This window comes from Hemitrygon akajei, chromosome 4 (genome assembly GCF_048418815.1).
Source record: "Hemitrygon akajei chromosome 4, sHemAka1.3, whole genome shotgun sequence".
In the NCBI taxonomy this organism is placed as follows: Eukaryota; Metazoa; Chordata; class Chondrichthyes; order Myliobatiformes; family Dasyatidae; genus Hemitrygon; species Hemitrygon akajei.
Window position 1 is genome coordinate 66562694 of NC_133127.1, and position 16758 is coordinate 66579451.

Here is a 16758-nt window from a genome sequence, read left to right on the forward strand (position 1 = left end):
GGCTCCCTGTCGAAATCAGAAATGAAGTTCCTATTCAGTAAATTTGAAATGAAATCAGAAAATGTGAGAAATGGTCATCAGGTCAGACAGCATCTGTGGGAAGAGAAACATCGTAATTGTTTCTGGATGGAACTTTGACTCAGTTGCTCTTTCCACAGATGCCAGCTGAAATGATGCGTATTTTCAATATTTTCATGTTTTTTGGTCATGTTTGACTCAGAAAATGTTGTAGTCAATTTAATTGCAAGATTAGTAACAACATGGAATTATTGAAGCAATGTGACAAAGAACCGGTTTTAAGTTCAGCAGTGTGTAATGGATACAGTTGAGTCATGCAATTGAGCCACTTCTTGCCAGTTAAATTTTAGAGTGCAGTTAATGAATTAATCAACAGATCAGTACCTTGTGTCTGAAGATTGTACCTGAGCTTAAAATTCCATTCTTGAAGTCTAGGTAGAGAGCAGGCAGATTGGGATAGTTAGTTCAATGAGGAACAACCAGCCTGCTTCAGTGTTGCAACCTAATAAATTTTAGTGGACAGAGGATAGGAGTCTAATGTCATATCTAGTCCTGTCAACAGGAAATGTACTATTAAAATATCAGCATGCAGTGCTTAGGAAATAATAAATAGAATTTTCACTACCTGACAGACTGAGTTCTTTAGAAGCTATTTAAAAGACCTCAATTTTCTAGGTAAAATGATTGTTTTTGTTTGCTCCCTTAGTTCAATCCTTCAATGCTGCCTTCCCTTTCTTTCTGTAATTTCTTCCAGCCTCTAATCTAGGCTGTTAATCAACTGTGAGTTTAATACATTCTCCTCCCTTTCAACAATTACAGCCATGACTTCACTTGCCTAGACCTAAACCCTTCCACTTCTACCTCCTATTCTACTTCAAAATCTATTCCTATTCCTCTTTAAAATTTGTTTGAGTAATCTTTCAGTCATCTGCTGTGAAGTCTCATGTGGCTTGGTGTTGAGGTTAATATAACTTTGACCAAGGTGTGGTTGGGTAATTGCATTTAACAATGTTTATTTTGCTGTTTTTGTTTTCAGTTCCTTTATTTTCCTACTTGAGTCATCACACAAAGTCATTACAATCCCCGATGGGGTGAGGGCACGTGTGTGCGAAATGCAAGAGATGTGGTTGAGGGCAGCTTTGATGGTAGAGGAAGGGAAGCCCCTTCTTTGAAGAAGGAGGACATCTCCTTAGTTCTGGAATAAAAAGCCTCATTCTGACAGCAGATGCAGTAGAGACCGAGGAATTGAGAGAAGGGGGTGGCGTTTGTAGAAGTAGCAGAGTGGGAAGGGGTATAGTCCATGTAGCTATGAGAGTCAGTGAGTTTATAATAGACATCAGAAGATAAGCTGGCTCCAAAAATGGAGACAGATTGAGATTGAGAAAGGAGAGGGAGGTGTAAGAAAAGATCCAGTTAAATTGAGGGCAGGGTGTTAGTTGAAGACAAAGTTTATGAAGTCAACAAGCTTCGCATAGGTGCTGGAAGCAGTGTAACATAGGAAAAGTTGGGGAGTGATACCTGTGTAGGCTTGGAACATATACTGTTCCATGAGGCACAGCTGCGACGCATGCGAGTGCCCATGGCTACACCTTTTGTTTAAAGGAAGTGGGAGGAGCCAAACGAGACAATATTGAGAGTCAGGATGTTCTGCCAGACAGGAGACCGGTGGTGGAAGGGAACTGATTGGGTCTGGTATCCAGAAAGAAGTGGGGAGATTTGAGGCCTTCCTGGTGGGAGGATGGAGATGTATGGGGACTGGGCAGCCTTTGTGAAAATAAGATGATTTGGGACCAGGGAACCTGAAATCCTTAAAGATTCAGAGTGTGTGATGTGTTTAGGATGTAGGTGGGAAGGGACTGAACCGGGGGGATAAAACTGAGTCAAGGTTTGCAGATACAAATTCAGGGGGGCAGGAACAAGCAGAAACAATGGCTCTACCTGGACAAACTGTGTTATGGATCTTGGGTAGGAGGTAGAAACAGGAGGTATGGGGTGAGGGAACTGTGAGGTTGGTGGCAGTGGATGGGGCATCCCCAGAGTTAATAAGGTCGATGATGGTGTGGGAGACAATGGCCTGACCCTCCTTTGTAGGGTCCTTTTTGAGGGGTAAGTAAGAGAAAGTATCTGACAGTGGTTGTTGGGCCTCCGCAAGGAAGAGATCGATCCGCCAGTCTACGATAGCTCCTCCCTTATCTGCAGGTTTGATGGTGAGGTTAGGATTACTGCAGAGAGAGTGGCGAGCAGAGCATTTGGAAGCAGCGAGGTTGGAATTGGAGAGAGGAGTGGTGAAGTTGAGATGGTTGATGCCCGATTGGCAGTTAGTAATGAAAAGATCCGGAGCAGGCTGTCCAGGTAGAGGAGGAGGGTTGAAGACAGGAGAATGGATCATCAGTGCAGTCTTGGTCTGAAATGTCAGCTGTACTCTTTTTCCATAGATGCTGCCTAGCCTATTAAGCTCCTCCAACATTGTGTGTGTGTGTGTGTGTGTGTGTGTGTGTGTGTGTGTGTGTGTGTGTGTGTGTGTGTGTGTGTGTGTGTGTGTGTGTGTGTGTGTGTGTGTGTGTGTGTGTGTGTGTGTGTGTGTGTGTGTGTGTGTGTGTGTGTGTGTGTGATATGCACATTTTCACTTGTTTGGTATTGGTTACTGTGTACTTGTAATAACTTCAAACTAAATTAAAATTTCTTCCTTGCACTAAGTAACATCACTAAGTAAAATTTATTAAAAATTACATTTTGCATAAATTGGCAGACACTGTTATAAAACTGGAAATTTCTATTGTTGGAAGGGGTGGTTGGTGATGTCATTATTAATTGTACTCAGAAGTATGTTCTAGCTTAAGCATAGGGTATAATAAGTTAAGCACGTAATACTGCTGCTCTGAGTTATAGGAAGTTAAACACTTAATTATTTAATTGGACATTAACTTGTATCATTTGCATGTAACCAATTAAATTTTGAAATTAAAATTTGTCTGTTGCATTGCATTGCCATTCGAAAAAGCTGCCCCAAACTATAATCATGCTATTCTAACACTTGAAAGCCTTGATGCCGGAGTTGACGGATGACCACTAAATATCCCTGAAAAGAAAAGGTCTTGACCATTCTAGTGAAAGTGATTCATCTTTTGAAAAGCAGGTGTGGAAAGTTTTAGTTACTACCTCAAAGATCTGTCTGAAAATTAACATTACAAACTTGAAGTATTGTCAGGGCATCAGATTTTATTTATTGTTGTATATTTTAAAGTTAATATTCTGTTTTCTTTAACAACCTTAATCTCGTTTTCTTTCTCTTTGTTTTACTTTATCATTTAGTACACTACGCTAAGTAGTGAAGGTTAAGAATTTTATAATCTATTGAAGGATCAAAAGTGGATGCAATACTGATTTTATGTTGTGAATTGTTCAATCCTTTAATTCCATTTAACTGACTCTGACAAGAAGTATGTAGAAGCGCATGATAACTAAAATAAAAGAAAATACTCAGCAGGTCAGGTAGCATTTACGGAAAGAAAAGTAGTTTCGAGGACCACCTTTGGAACTGGGAGAGAATGTAATTTTAAATTGTTGACAAAGGGGTAAATCCCTGATGGGGCAAGGACAGGGTTGCTTTGGGAATAATTGAAGACTCATCTGGCTGATGCTCAATACAGAGTGAGGAAGACGGAGACCTATTCATGTGGAAAATGAGCTGATCTTCTACAAACTTGAGATCAGCCTGAACACGAGGGCATATATTGACAAGTCATAGGAGTGGTAAGGAGTGTAAAGTGGCAGGAACATGGAAGCTCCTGGAAACGCCAGTGACTTGACCTTCGGTGCTCTGCAAAAGCAGTCACCTGATTTGAGTTCAGCTTCTCCAGTGGAGAGGAGAATACACCTAGTGCAATGCTTTAGCTAAAAAAGAGCAAGTGATCAGTGGCTGCACTTTGATTCCTGGATGGTGGGAAGGGAAGAAGTAAAAGGATAGATGTGGCATCTTGGAATAGAATGATCTATATTAATTTGTAGAGTCATATGAGATGGGTCCTTTGGCCAACCGGATCCATGCTGACCCTCAAGTCTCATCTATACGAATCCCACTTATCAGTGTTTGCTTCGCCACCTTCTAAACTTTGGTGATTCAAGTCCTCCTCTGGGTTTTTAAATTTTGTGGAAGTCTGTGCCTTTATCGTTTGGGCAGTGTTTTCCAGCTTCCAGTTACCCACTGAGTGGGGGGGAAACAAACAACTTCCCGTCGATCCCGACATCACACCTCTTGCCCCTCGATCTATGCCCTCAGGATTTAGACTCTTCTGCCAAAGGGAAGAGTTTCTCACTAACCACCCAATCACCACCTCTCAATTTTGTACACCGCAATTCAACAAGAGCCTGCTCTTGTTGAGAAAGTATGAAGATGTATCGAATGTAAAAGTGATTTCCAAATTACACTTGTAACATTTATTGTTTTCATTTAGACTACACCAGTAGCATTTACTAACGATTCTTTTGGGATGATTCTAATTATTACAGTTCATTCCTAAGGTGAATATTAGTAATTATTGGGTTTTACAATTAAGTCCCTCAGTAAATATTAGCCTTCATTTTCTAGCATCTTTACAGTTACTAATAGTGCATAATTGAAGCCAGCTGACTGCTAGACTTTAGTACTGAGTGCCAGTCATTTTACTATTGGGAAGAGTTAGTCAGTGGGAATCTTGAGAGATACAAGAGACTTGAATCTGGAACAGATTCACTAGCCTACAAAGTACCCAGGACATCTTTAGGGAGCAATGTCTCAGAAAGGCGGCGTCCAAAGACTTCCAGCACCCAGGGCTTGCCCTTTTATCACTGTTACCATCAGGTAGGAGGTATAGAAGCCTGAAGGCACACACTCAGCAATTCAGGAACAGCTTCTTCCCCTCTGCCATCTGATTCCTGAATGGACTTTGAAGCTTTGGACACTACCTCACTTTTTTAAATATACAGTATTTCTGTTTTTGCACATTTTAGTAATCTATTCAATATATGTAATTGATTTATTTATTACAATTTTTTTCTCTCTCTCTGCTAGATTATATATTGCATTGAACCGCTGCTGCTAAGTTAACAAATTTCATGTCACATGCCGGTGATAATAAACCTGATTCTGAAAATCAAACTTCTGGTAAAACCCAGTGGGTCAAACTGTATCTATGGAGGCAAAGGGATGGTTGGTGTTTGATGCAGGGCCTTGACCCAAAAAGTCAACCATCTTTTTGCTTCGACAGATGCTGCTTGACTTGTTTGGCTCCTTTAGCAGATTTTTTTTTGGAATTAGAGGATATGTTTTCACTGCAGGTGTGGGAAGAGCAGTACCTTTAGATCAGAGTGGTGAGTTTTTTCTTTGTTCACTCTTGGGATTTCTGAAGCAATATATAGATAGCCCTCAGAGTAAATTGGGTGAAGATTAAACTTAATGGCATCAAACAGGGTCTTTTAAAATTGATTGGAAGAGGCTGTTTACAGATAAAGAGACATCTAGCAAGAGGGAAGCTATAAATGTCAGAGAGGAAGAGTTCGGGGGCATTGTGTTCCTGTACAAATGTTGGGCAAAGTTGGCAGGATTGAGGAACCTGGTTGTCAGGAGACATTGATGGCCTGGTTTGGAGAAACAAGGCATCTATAAGTCAGATATAGGCAGCCTGAATCGGGTGAGTCCCCTGAAATGTATGAAGGATATAGCGGTAGACATGAGAAGGAAGTTAGGAAAGCAAAAAGGAGGCCGTGAGATATCTGTGGCAGATAAGATAGAGAAGAATCTTAAAGGTTTGTGTAATTATGTTAAAAGAATAGCTAGGAAGAGAGGAGGTCTTTTTAAGGGCCAATTTAATAATTGATGTGTGGTGCTAGAGGAAATGGGTGAGGTCATAAATAAATATTTATTGTTTGAAGCAACACCCACAAAATTGAATTGAATTGACTTTATTTCTTACATCCTTCACATACACAAGGAATAAAAAAAATTGTTACATTTCTCAATTTGCAAATGATAGTAATTTGTAATAAATAGTATGTACAGTAAGACATACAACAGAACAGGCAATATAACAGAAATACAAGAGAGAACATCTTAACATACTGCATCTCTGTGTGGTATCGCAGTTGTACAGCAGCTGATAGGAAAGCACTTCAGCAGGTCGTCTCTAGTGCACAGAAGATCATTGGGACACAGTTCCCAGCCCTGGAGGACACCTACAGCTCATGCTGCCTAAGGAAAGCTACAAGCATCTGTAAGGACAATACACACCCATGCAATCATCTGTTTGAACTTCTTCCATCTGGCAGACGTTATAAGATTTTCTATGCCCGCATTTTGAGACTGAAAAATAGCTTTTTCCCCAGAGCTATAATTGCTCTGAAGCAATCGATCAAGCATCATCCATACATTTGTTATATTGCTGCTTTTAATACTGGTTTTATGGCTGCCATGCATCTGAGTTGTGCTTTTGTACTGCTGGATATTGCTTGTACTGGCTGGTTACTTGATTTTATTTATTGTTTGTTTATTTTATTGGTTGTTTTATAGCATTGAGTATGAGAGTCAGAAACTCATTTTCGCTGTATTGGTGCATGGCAGTTTATACTATACAATGGCAATAAAGATATTTCATGGTTTCATTTCAAATACAATTGTGTCAGCATGATGGCCTGATGGAAGAAACTGTCCCGGAGCCTGTCAATGCTGCGGTACCATTTCCTGGATGGTAGCAGCTGGAACTGTTTGTAGTTGGGGGTGACTCGGGTCCCCAGTGATCCTTTGGGCCTTTTTTACCCGCCTGTCTCTGTAAATGTCCTGAATCATGGGAAGTTCACATCCACAGATGGGCTGGGCTGTCCACACCACTCTCTGCAGTGTCCTGCAATAAAGGGAGGTACAGTTCCCATACCAGGCAGTGATGCAGCCAGTCAGGATGCTCTCAATTGTGCCCCTGTAGAAAGTCCTTGGGATTTGGGGACTCACGTCAAACTTCTTCAACCGTCTGAGGTGGAAGAGGCGCTTATGTGCTTCTTTTTCACCACACAGCCAATATGTACAGACCATGTGAGATCCTCAGTGATGTGGATGCCGAGGAACTTGAAGCTGTTTACCCTCTCAACCCCAGATCCATTGATGTCAATAGGGGTGAGCCTGTCTCCATTCCTCCTGTAGTCCACAACCAGCTGGAGGAATTCAACACATTGGGCAGCATCAAGTATCTAGAGAAATTCTTGTGTTAGTTATTACTTTTATGAATTTATTGTAGAGAAAGACATGCAAGCTAACAAGTTCGACATAGACATGGAATAGTACAGCACAGTACAGACCCTTCGGCCCACAATGTTGTGCCGACCCTTAAACCCTGCCTCCCATATATCTCCCCCCCCACCTTAAATTCCTCCATATACCTGTCTAGTAGTTTCTTAAATTTCACTGGTATATCTGCCTCCACCACTGACTCAGGCAGTGCATTCCACGCACCAACCACTCTCTGAGTAAAAAACCTTCTTCTAATATCCCCCTTGAACTTCCCTCCCCTTACCGTAAAGCCATGTCCTCTTGTACTGAGCAGTCGTGCCCTGGGGAAGAGCCACTGGCTGTCCACTCTGTCTATTCCTCTTAATATCTTGTACACCTCTATCATGTCTCCTCTCATCCTCTTTCTCTCCAAAGAGTAAAGCCCTGGCTCCCTTAGAATCTCTGATCATAATGCATACTCTCTAAACCAGGCAGCATCCTGGTAAATCTTCTCTGTACCCTTTCCAATGCTTCCACATCCTTCCTATACTGAGGCGACCAGAACTGGACACAGTACTCCAAGTGTGGCCTAACCAGAGTTTTATAGAGCTGCATCATTACAACGCGACTCTTAAACTCTATCCCTCAACTTATGAAAGCTAGCACCCCATAAGCTTTCTTAACTACCCTATCTACCTGTGAGGCAACTTTCAGGGATCTGTGGACATGTACCCCCCAGATCCCTCTGCTCCTCCACACTACCAAGTATCCTGCCATTTACTTTGTACTCTGCCTTGGAGTTTGTCCTTCCAAAGTTCTTGAAAGGGAATATTGATATTCTGCAGCTTATCAAATTACGAAGGATGTGTTAGAGATACCAAAGTCTACAAAGACACTGATTGTTTGTAACTTCATTTGCCATAGGTGAGGTTTTGGAGAATGGCCAATATTGAAACTTTATTATAAACCACAACAGGGTGAAGCCAAAGACTACCAGTTGGTGAGCCTGTTATCATTGGCAGGAAAGTTATTGGAAGAGATTCTGAGAGATGGGATTTATTTGCACTTAGAAAGATAAGGACTGTTTAGGAATTGTTATGATGACATTGTGCGTGGGAAATCTGTCCCACAAGTTTGGCTGACTTTTTTTTGAAGCAGTCATTGAAGGGGATTTGTGAGGACAGTGACTAAACATTTGCACATCACAGCTCAGATTTATTTGTTTTTTAGGATTGTGAGGATGGTTTTAAGGACACTGAGGGGAGTTGGGGGTCAGGTTATGGTTTTGGGATAGGGATGAGGGGGTATTAGAGGTCAGGCTGGAGTCTAAGTCTCCACTCTGTGTTTAAAGACTAGGGACATGGACATGGGACTTGTGTAGTCGATGCCAGGCGGGCAAAGTGGACAACTCCCTCGCCCCTTCCACCCAATTCAGTGGGCTCCAGAGTCAGATTTTTCTGTGGGCAGGAGGAACAAGATCTAATGTGCCCCTAGGCTTACGAATCGGTGAGACTGGAGTTCGACATCTAGTGTTTGGGATCTCATCATCAACAGATTTGGAGTTTAAAGGTTCAAAGTTTCATTTATGATCTAAGTATACAACTCTGAGATTCTTTTCCGGGTAGCAATGAAACCAAGAAAGAAAAGCAAGGCAGTGTGATCATCAACCCCGAACACCCACTCCCCTGCAGAAAAAAACAAACAAAAACTGAACAGGCACATCAATCCCTGCGACTGCACAAAAAAAGGACAGAATTGAACAGGCACATAACCCCCAAAATCCCCCACCCTGCTCAAAAAAAAATAGAAAGATTGGGTGAAAAACACAGAATATTAAAAAAAAACTATAAGACCAAAAACGAAGAGTGGAGTCCCAAGTCCACATCCAAAACACAGAAAACCTGGGCTTCAGCAGATCTAGAATCACACCCAAGACGAAAAACAAACATAAAAGACACAAAGGAAATGAAGCATATGGTTTTCATGATCTAGCCAGAAGATGACAACTGGAAGAGCATTTTGCGCAGGTCCCACCTAGACCGGAAGGTTCAAGGGCTGGTTTTCAGTGATCGGCTTGTCCTGTGATCGATGGAAGCAGCAAGGCCCGAGTGTTGAATCAGATGTCTGGAAATCAAGGCCCATTGGCTGGAGCTGAGTCTGTAAGTCTGTCCACATCTGCTGGGGAGGTTTTAGTCTGGTGTCTGCAGTCCCAAGTCAGAGTCTATTGGAAGCTGGAGTCTGTAGGCTTGTCCTGTGGTTACAGCACTGTGTATGTGTGTGGGTGAGTGGGAGGAAGGGGGCCTGTTTTGCTGCTGCTGTTCTGCCGAGTGTTGTTGGCACTGGACTGTGCCATACCCTTGTGGGCTGCCCCCAGCAGACCCTCAAGTGTGTTGGTTGTTAATATACAGTACATGATGCATTTCACTGTTCGTTCCGATATACACATGGCAAATAAAATTGAATCGTGAGCATTTGGAATCCAGAGTAAGCTGGCCGATTGGGTTCAGAACTGCCTCGGTGGTAGGAGTCAGAGTGTGCCAGCGTAGGATTGCTTCTCAAATTGGAGGCTTGTAAGCAGTGGTGTGGTGTAAGGATAGTGCCAGGTCCTCTGTTATTTGTTATGCATATTAATAATTTGGATGAGAATTAGTAGGCATGAGTCTGCAGGTGACACCAATAATGTTGTTAAAGTAGAACGTGAACCAGGATGTCTAAAGTTGCAACAGGGTATCGTCTATCTGGGGAAATGGACAAAAGAATGATGGATGGAATTTAATTCCAGCACATGCAAAGTGGTGCATTTTGGGAACATGACATGCGTAATGAATGGCAGAGCCCGAGGAGTGTCCAGAGAGACCCAGGGACACAAGTTCCATGAAAATGGTGACACGGGGAGATAGAGTGGTGAAGAGAATGCATTAATTCTTGCCTCTGTCGTTAGGTACCGGAGTTGGAATGTTACGATACAATTGCACGGCATGTTGGCTGAGCAACACCAGGAGAATTATCTCACCAAACTGCAGGGAAAATGTGGTTAAGAAAGAGAAAGTCGTACAGTCACAGAGCACTACAGCACAGAAGTTAACTGTGTTACTGATTTTTGTTTCCTCTCTGCGTTGCTCAGCAGCCTTGCCATGTGTCTTCCAAAAGCAGATGGTGCCGACTCTCATAGAGCAAGGAAAGTGAAGAGATCTGCTGAACTGGAAGAAATCTTAAAAGTACTGAAAAATATTCACGTTAGTATTCGATGTACTTCTGAAGCAATTTGTCATTATTACCTGTACAATTGCCTTTACTTATTGAATGTTATTTTTTTTTAGAATCAAGTGGTGAACATATCTTGTGATGTAAGTATTACCCTTATTGACTGACAAATTAGATTGGGCTAATGTTATTATGACGGTGAAGTGTTGGGCCAGATAGCAACATGCTGCTTGTGCCGGAAGCAGACTAAGTGAGTGAACTTGCTGTTCTCTGGACCCCCTGAACATCTGCATGGTAGCAGAACCTTGCACGTGGAAGTGCCATTAAAAGTGAATGCCAGAACAGGCTCATCTGTCCAATAACTGTGAACTACTTGTTTTGCAACAGCTAAACCAGCATGCCTGTCTCAGATAACCTCATGCTGTGATGGAGCTCAGAGCAGAGTGACCTGGGGAGTTGAGTGCTGTGCATGCAAACAATGTTGTTTATCCACTGGAGCTGACTGAATGTAGTTAGAGTCTTGTCATTACGAACGTTGGCCTAGAAGAGAACCCCCCGCTGTCTGTGGCAATGAATCCCACTGATTCACCACCCTCAGGCTAAAGAAATTTCTCATCTGTTTCTAAAGGGACGTCTTTCCATTTTGAGTCTATGCCCTCTGGTCCTAATGGAAACATCCTCTCCATGTCCACACTGTTGAGGCCTTACAATATTCAGTAGATGCCTGTGAGATTCCACCGCCCCCCATTCTTCTAAACATTAGTGAGTACAGGCCCAGAACCATTAAACACTCCTCACATGTTAACCATTTCATTCCTGGGATCATTCTTGTAAACTGCCTCCGGACCCTTTCCAATGCCAGCACATGATTCCTTAGATAGATGAGGGGCCCGAACCTGCTCACAATAATCCAAATGTGGTCTGGCCAGTGCCTTATAAAGCCTCAGCATTACATCCTTGCTTTTAGCATGATAACGCAGCGGTTGGTGTAATAGTATTACAGCTTGGGGTGACAGAGTTTGGAAGTTCAATTCTGTAGCCGTCTGCAAGGAGTTTGTAGATTCTCAGCGTGACTACGTGAATTTCCTCTGGGTACTCTAGTTTCCTCTCACAGGCAAGGGTGTACAGGTTAGTAGTAAGTTAATTGGTCATTGTGAATTGTCCTGGAATTGTACTCCTTAAGGCTTCCTTCTTCCATTCTTAATTTTAGAGATGGATCTTGGAATCAGTGTAGATCTCCCATGGTAAGGAACCATAATTTATAATCACAGACAGACAGTAGGGCTGGAATAGCCTGTTCTGCACTACATCTCTAAATAAAAATAAAATAATATATTCCAGTCTTCTGGAAATGAATGCTAACATTGCATTTACCTTCCTTGCTGCAGACTCAGTCTACAAGTTAGCTTTTAGGAAATCCTACACTAGGACTCTCAAGTCTTTCTATACCTCCAATTAACTCCCCATTTAGAAACTATTCTATGTCTTTATTCCTTTTTCCAAAGTGCATAACCACACACTTCCCCACACTGTATTCCATCTGTGAACTCTTTGCCGATTCTCCTAATCTGTCCAAGTCCTTCTGCAGAATCCCAGCTTTCTCATAACTTTTTCCACCTATTTTTGTGTCACGTGAAAACCCCTGGATAGGCTATTTCATAATGTTAGTTATTGCAATACATTTAATATTAATAAGCAAGATTTTAGTTATGACTGATGTAGCTTCATTTTTATTGTTTTCTGAACTGTTTCATGAATTCATGAAATGAAATCTAAAATTTTACTGAGATAGTTTCATGTAAATATATTACTTTTCTGGTGTATTACTACTTACTATTCCAACCTTTATTCTCTATTCTTTTATGACACCTCCCCACAAAGTCAAGTCAAGTCACTTTTATTGTCACTTCGACCATAACTGCTGGTGCAGTACATAGTAAAAATGAGACCATGTTTTTTCAGGACCATGGTGTTACATGACACAGTACAAAAACTAGACTGAACTACATAAAAAACAACACAGAAAAAAACTACACTAGACTACAGACCTACCCAGGACTGCATAAAGTGCACAAAACAGTGCAGGCAATACAATAAATAATAAACAAGACAATTGGCAGTAAGCTGTCAGTCCAGGCTCTGGGTATCGAGGAGTCTGATAGCTTGGGGGAAGAAACTGTTACATAGTCTGGTCGTGCTTCGGTGCCTTTTTCCAGATGGCAGGAGGGAGAAGAGTTTGTATGGGGGGTGTGCGGGGTCCTTCATAATGCCTTTTCCTTTGCGGATGCAGCGTGTAGTGTAAATGTCTATACTGGTGGGAAGAGAGACCCTGATGATCTTCTCAGCTGACCTCACTATCCGCTGCAGGGTCTTGCAATCCAAGATGGTGCAATTTCCGAACCAGGCAGTGATGCAGCTGCTCAGGATGCTCTCAATACAACCCCTGTAGAATGTGATGAGGATGGGGAGGTGGGAGATGGACTTTCCTCAGCGTTCGCAGAAAGTATAGAGATGCTGCTGGGCTTTCTTTGCTATGGAGCTGGTGTTGAGGGACCAGGTGAGATTCTCCGCCAGGTGAACACCAAGAAATTTGGTGCTCTTAACGATCTCTACCGAGGAGCTGTCAGTCTTCAGCGGAGAGTGGTTGCTCCGTGCCCTCCTGAAGTCAACAACCGTCTCTTTTGTTTTGTTCACATTCAGAGACAAGTTGTTGGCTCTGCACCAGTCTGTTAGCCGCTGCACCTCCTCTCTGTAAGCTGACTCGTCATTCTTGCTGATGAGACCCACAACAGTCGTGTCATCAGCGAACTTGATGATGTGGTTCGAGCTGTGTGTTGCAGCACAGTCATGGGTCAGCAGAGTGAACAGCAGTGGACTGAGCACGCAGCCCTGGGGAGCCCCTGTGCTCAGTGTGATGATGTTGGAGATGCTGCTCCTGATCCGGACTGACTGAGGTCTCCCAGTCAGGAAGTCTAGGGTCCAGTTGCATAGAGAGGTGTTCAGGCCCAGTAGGCTCAGCTTTCCAGTCAGTTTCTGAGGGATGATTGTGTTGAATGCTGAACTGAAGTCTGTGAACAGCATCCAAACGTACAAATGTTTCTAGCAAATGCAAAACAAAATTAGTTTGATAAAAGCTATAGAATTAAAATCAGTAACTGATTTTTTTGGGAAAAGGATACTGTTGTTAGAATTCTGCATACACATGAAGTGAAGACAAAAGATTACTACACAGACTTATTTTTCTGAAAATTTGTATTAAATCCTGTGTCATTTTAATCAGATAACTTTGTTTTAATTTGTAGAATTTGAAAATAAAAACTACTTCGGAGGCGTCCGTAAGTATTTGGCTACAGTGCCTTTTTTTTTACACTTTAGACAAACTGAAACCTTGAACCATTTTATTGCATATTTTATTGTCTCATTAAGTAATAAAACTTTTTATGACTTTTACATAAGTGTCGGGAAGTTACGATCTCAACATTACCCTTCTCATCAAGGGAGTATTGAGGTGGGAGTAAGTGGTTATAGGAGATCTGAAAATATGTATAAATTCCCATTTCTACATTTGGAATGGTGTTATGCTTATCGAATATTCTTGTGTTCCTGGGATGAGCATATTTACAGTTATTCTCTGAGGAGTTATAACTCAGTTATAACTTTGGCAGGGAGTACTGTGAATGAGTCTACAATATCTTCACTCTTGTGCACCCATTTCCAGTGTCTGTACTCTATAAGCCTTCCTTCTTCCATTCTTAATTTTAGAGATATTTGTCCTGAAAGGTCTTGGAACCAGTATAGATCTCCCGTGGTAAGGAACCATAATTTATAAATCACTAAATGCAATCAAGTTCCAATCCTCACAGTTACTCATAGTTGACTTCAATTACTTTACCAGTAATTACCTTGCACAATATTTGAGCTCATTTTTGGCACCATCTCCATTCAGACTAATCTGTACCAAATTCCTATTGCCAGGAGCCATGCATTAAATTAATTACTATTTAGTACCTAACAATACATTATCCTGAAAATCCCTATATTTTTACATAATTTTCTCTTCACTTTTCTGTCCTTGGTAAATACTAACAATTCACATTCCCACTAAGTATTATTTTTTCACTCTGCATTCTCTACCCCACTATTTCATGGCTCTTACAGCCAGTTAGTCACTGCTTAAATTATTTGAAATCTAATAAATTTCACCCATGAGCCATTTTGATTCAAATGTCAGATGATGTTGTGATCTACAAAAGATTACTATCAGAGAAATGCTACAAGAGGTACATGGACAATAATGCCTGTATATTTAAAATCCCTGGTCTCCTATTAGAATGGAACTTGTTAGACTGACTTAACTCCTTTTAATCACAAAGCATGCCACAAATATTAACCATCAGCACATTTTAAAAAATGATTCTAGCAATAGGCAACAGTGTTTGAAATCTTCTTTTGAGTCAGTTGGTATGGACAGAAGCTACATTTCTCATTATGCTTGCATATGAAGTTAAAGGGGTTGCTGTAGTGATTTAAAAGAACAATTTTTCATTGAACCTTTCTCATTTCTTAGGAATTGAGGTTATACACACCTGCAGATGTAACTGTAAGTACTAATCACTAGAACACTTCTGCATGATCGAAACAAGTTTAAATTAAATCTTTTTCCTTATAGCTTTTTTTTTGCCTAACAGAATAATGACATTGATCTCAGCGCAATGAATCAGTAAAAAAAAAAGCAGCCCCAGAACCTAGGGTGGTCTGCAGAAAGTTAATCTGTCAAGTTGACAGGCCATCTTTGAATCTGGAAAAGCAAATAATAGACTGCAGATGCTGGAACTCTGAAATAAAATCCAAGACTGTTGAAACACTGAGCAGATTAAACAAAATCTCTGGAATGAGAAATAGAGTTAATATTTTCAGGTCTGACTAAGAACCATTCCTGATACTGTCACCAAACCTGTTGATGAAGGTTTTCCCGTGTGCTCTGGAAAATGATGTCTGTAGTCAGAGGTCAGCAGTAACTCTATGTTTGCTTTTGGAAGTGTTTGAGTTTTAGTGCAGAAAACCTTTTGGTTTCTTTTGAATTCTTAACATAAAATTTTCAGGACATGACATTTATTGTTGGGTTTCTTATCATGTCCTCCAGTGTACAGTGTTTCAGCTGATAATGGATAACCAGATGTATGGAAATTCAGCTTTATGCAAATTTACTCCTACTTTGAAGATAGTATAAAGAAGTGGCCTGTTTCCGAGCTGTGGAACGCTGATTCTATAATAGCAAAATGTTTAGTGGTGTTTATTAATGACCAGATGTGGTATATACTGTATGCCAGTAGTTTAATTATAGGTAAGTTAAGGTCATGAAAGATTTTAGCGAGTATGTGCATCAGTTTATTGTCATGTGCACTGAGGTACAGTGAAATGTTTCTTTCCCCCGTGTGCCATTCATTTAGAGCGTGCCATGCGTAATACATGGAGGTAGTAAAATAAAACAGGATTCAGTGTGATTATGCTGTAGGTGGCTATAGAAGACGCACATTTCTGACTCACAGAGCAGTCAGCATATGAGCACCTTTCAAAAATGGAATCCTTAAGCAATCCCAGCCAGGACTGCCTTTTAGTATAATAGTTCAAGGCGTCAGCACAGTGAGTGCTTTTCCAGCATGGTAACCTTCCTGGGGTTTATCCCACCAACGAGTCGCACCTTACTAGTGTCATTGGTGTGTGAGGAAGGTCACACGATCGTCCCTTCCTTGTATTTATGATTAACAACCTGACACCAAGAAAGCTTGTTTCTCGGCTTATTCAAAGCACTTCTGTAGTTGGCTTGCATAACTTACTACCAGTCTGTACAAGCACAAGCATTACCTACAGCAGTAGCAAATATTTTTAAATCAATGTTGTTACCTACAAGAATTCTTAAATTGTTTTATAGAAGTCTATAAATACACTTTTATTAGTCCCTTAAATAATTCTCTCCCTTCACCTTTTGTCAACTGCTTATTAATTTTTAACCTTTTCAATTTTCTTCATTAACTCTCTAATAATAAAGTAAATGCTATCAAGCTATGTGGGGATGGAATGATTATTGGTGATTGAATAATGTTTCATGCATTTTTAACAAGATAAGTTTACCACTCATTCAACAGCAAGTAACGGTTTGTTCTACAGCAAACCTGATTTCTTAAACTCCAGTCATTGTAATAATACATTTAACTCCTGGAGATAATTTTGCATTTTGTGATAATTGTTTGTTATATTTTTCCATTGTGTAGAACATTTTTCACTCATTATTTATGTCACAT

The 16758-nt window shown here is 41.0% G+C and overlaps 1 protein-coding gene across 7 annotated transcripts in view; it reads left to right on the forward strand.

Moving 5' to 3' along the window:
- LOC140726410 (interleukin-15-like) overlaps positions 1–16758 on the forward strand; it is a 116074-nt gene that overhangs the window by 66115 nt on the left and 33201 nt on the right. For 4 of the 7 annotated variants that reach the window (XM_073042752.1, XM_073042756.1, XM_073042755.1 and 1 more), the window contains 4 exons: positions 10377–10488; positions 10573–10599; positions 13759–13791; positions 15024–15056. In XM_073042752.1, coding sequence (XP_072898853.1) covers positions 10377–10488; positions 10573–10599; positions 13759–13791; positions 15024–15056 — 205 coding nt within the window. The remainder of the gene's footprint in view (positions 1–10376; positions 10489–10572; positions 10600–13758; positions 13792–15023; positions 15057–16758) is intronic. The other 3 variants (XM_073042753.1, XM_073042757.1, XM_073042754.1) reach the window with 2 other exon arrangements.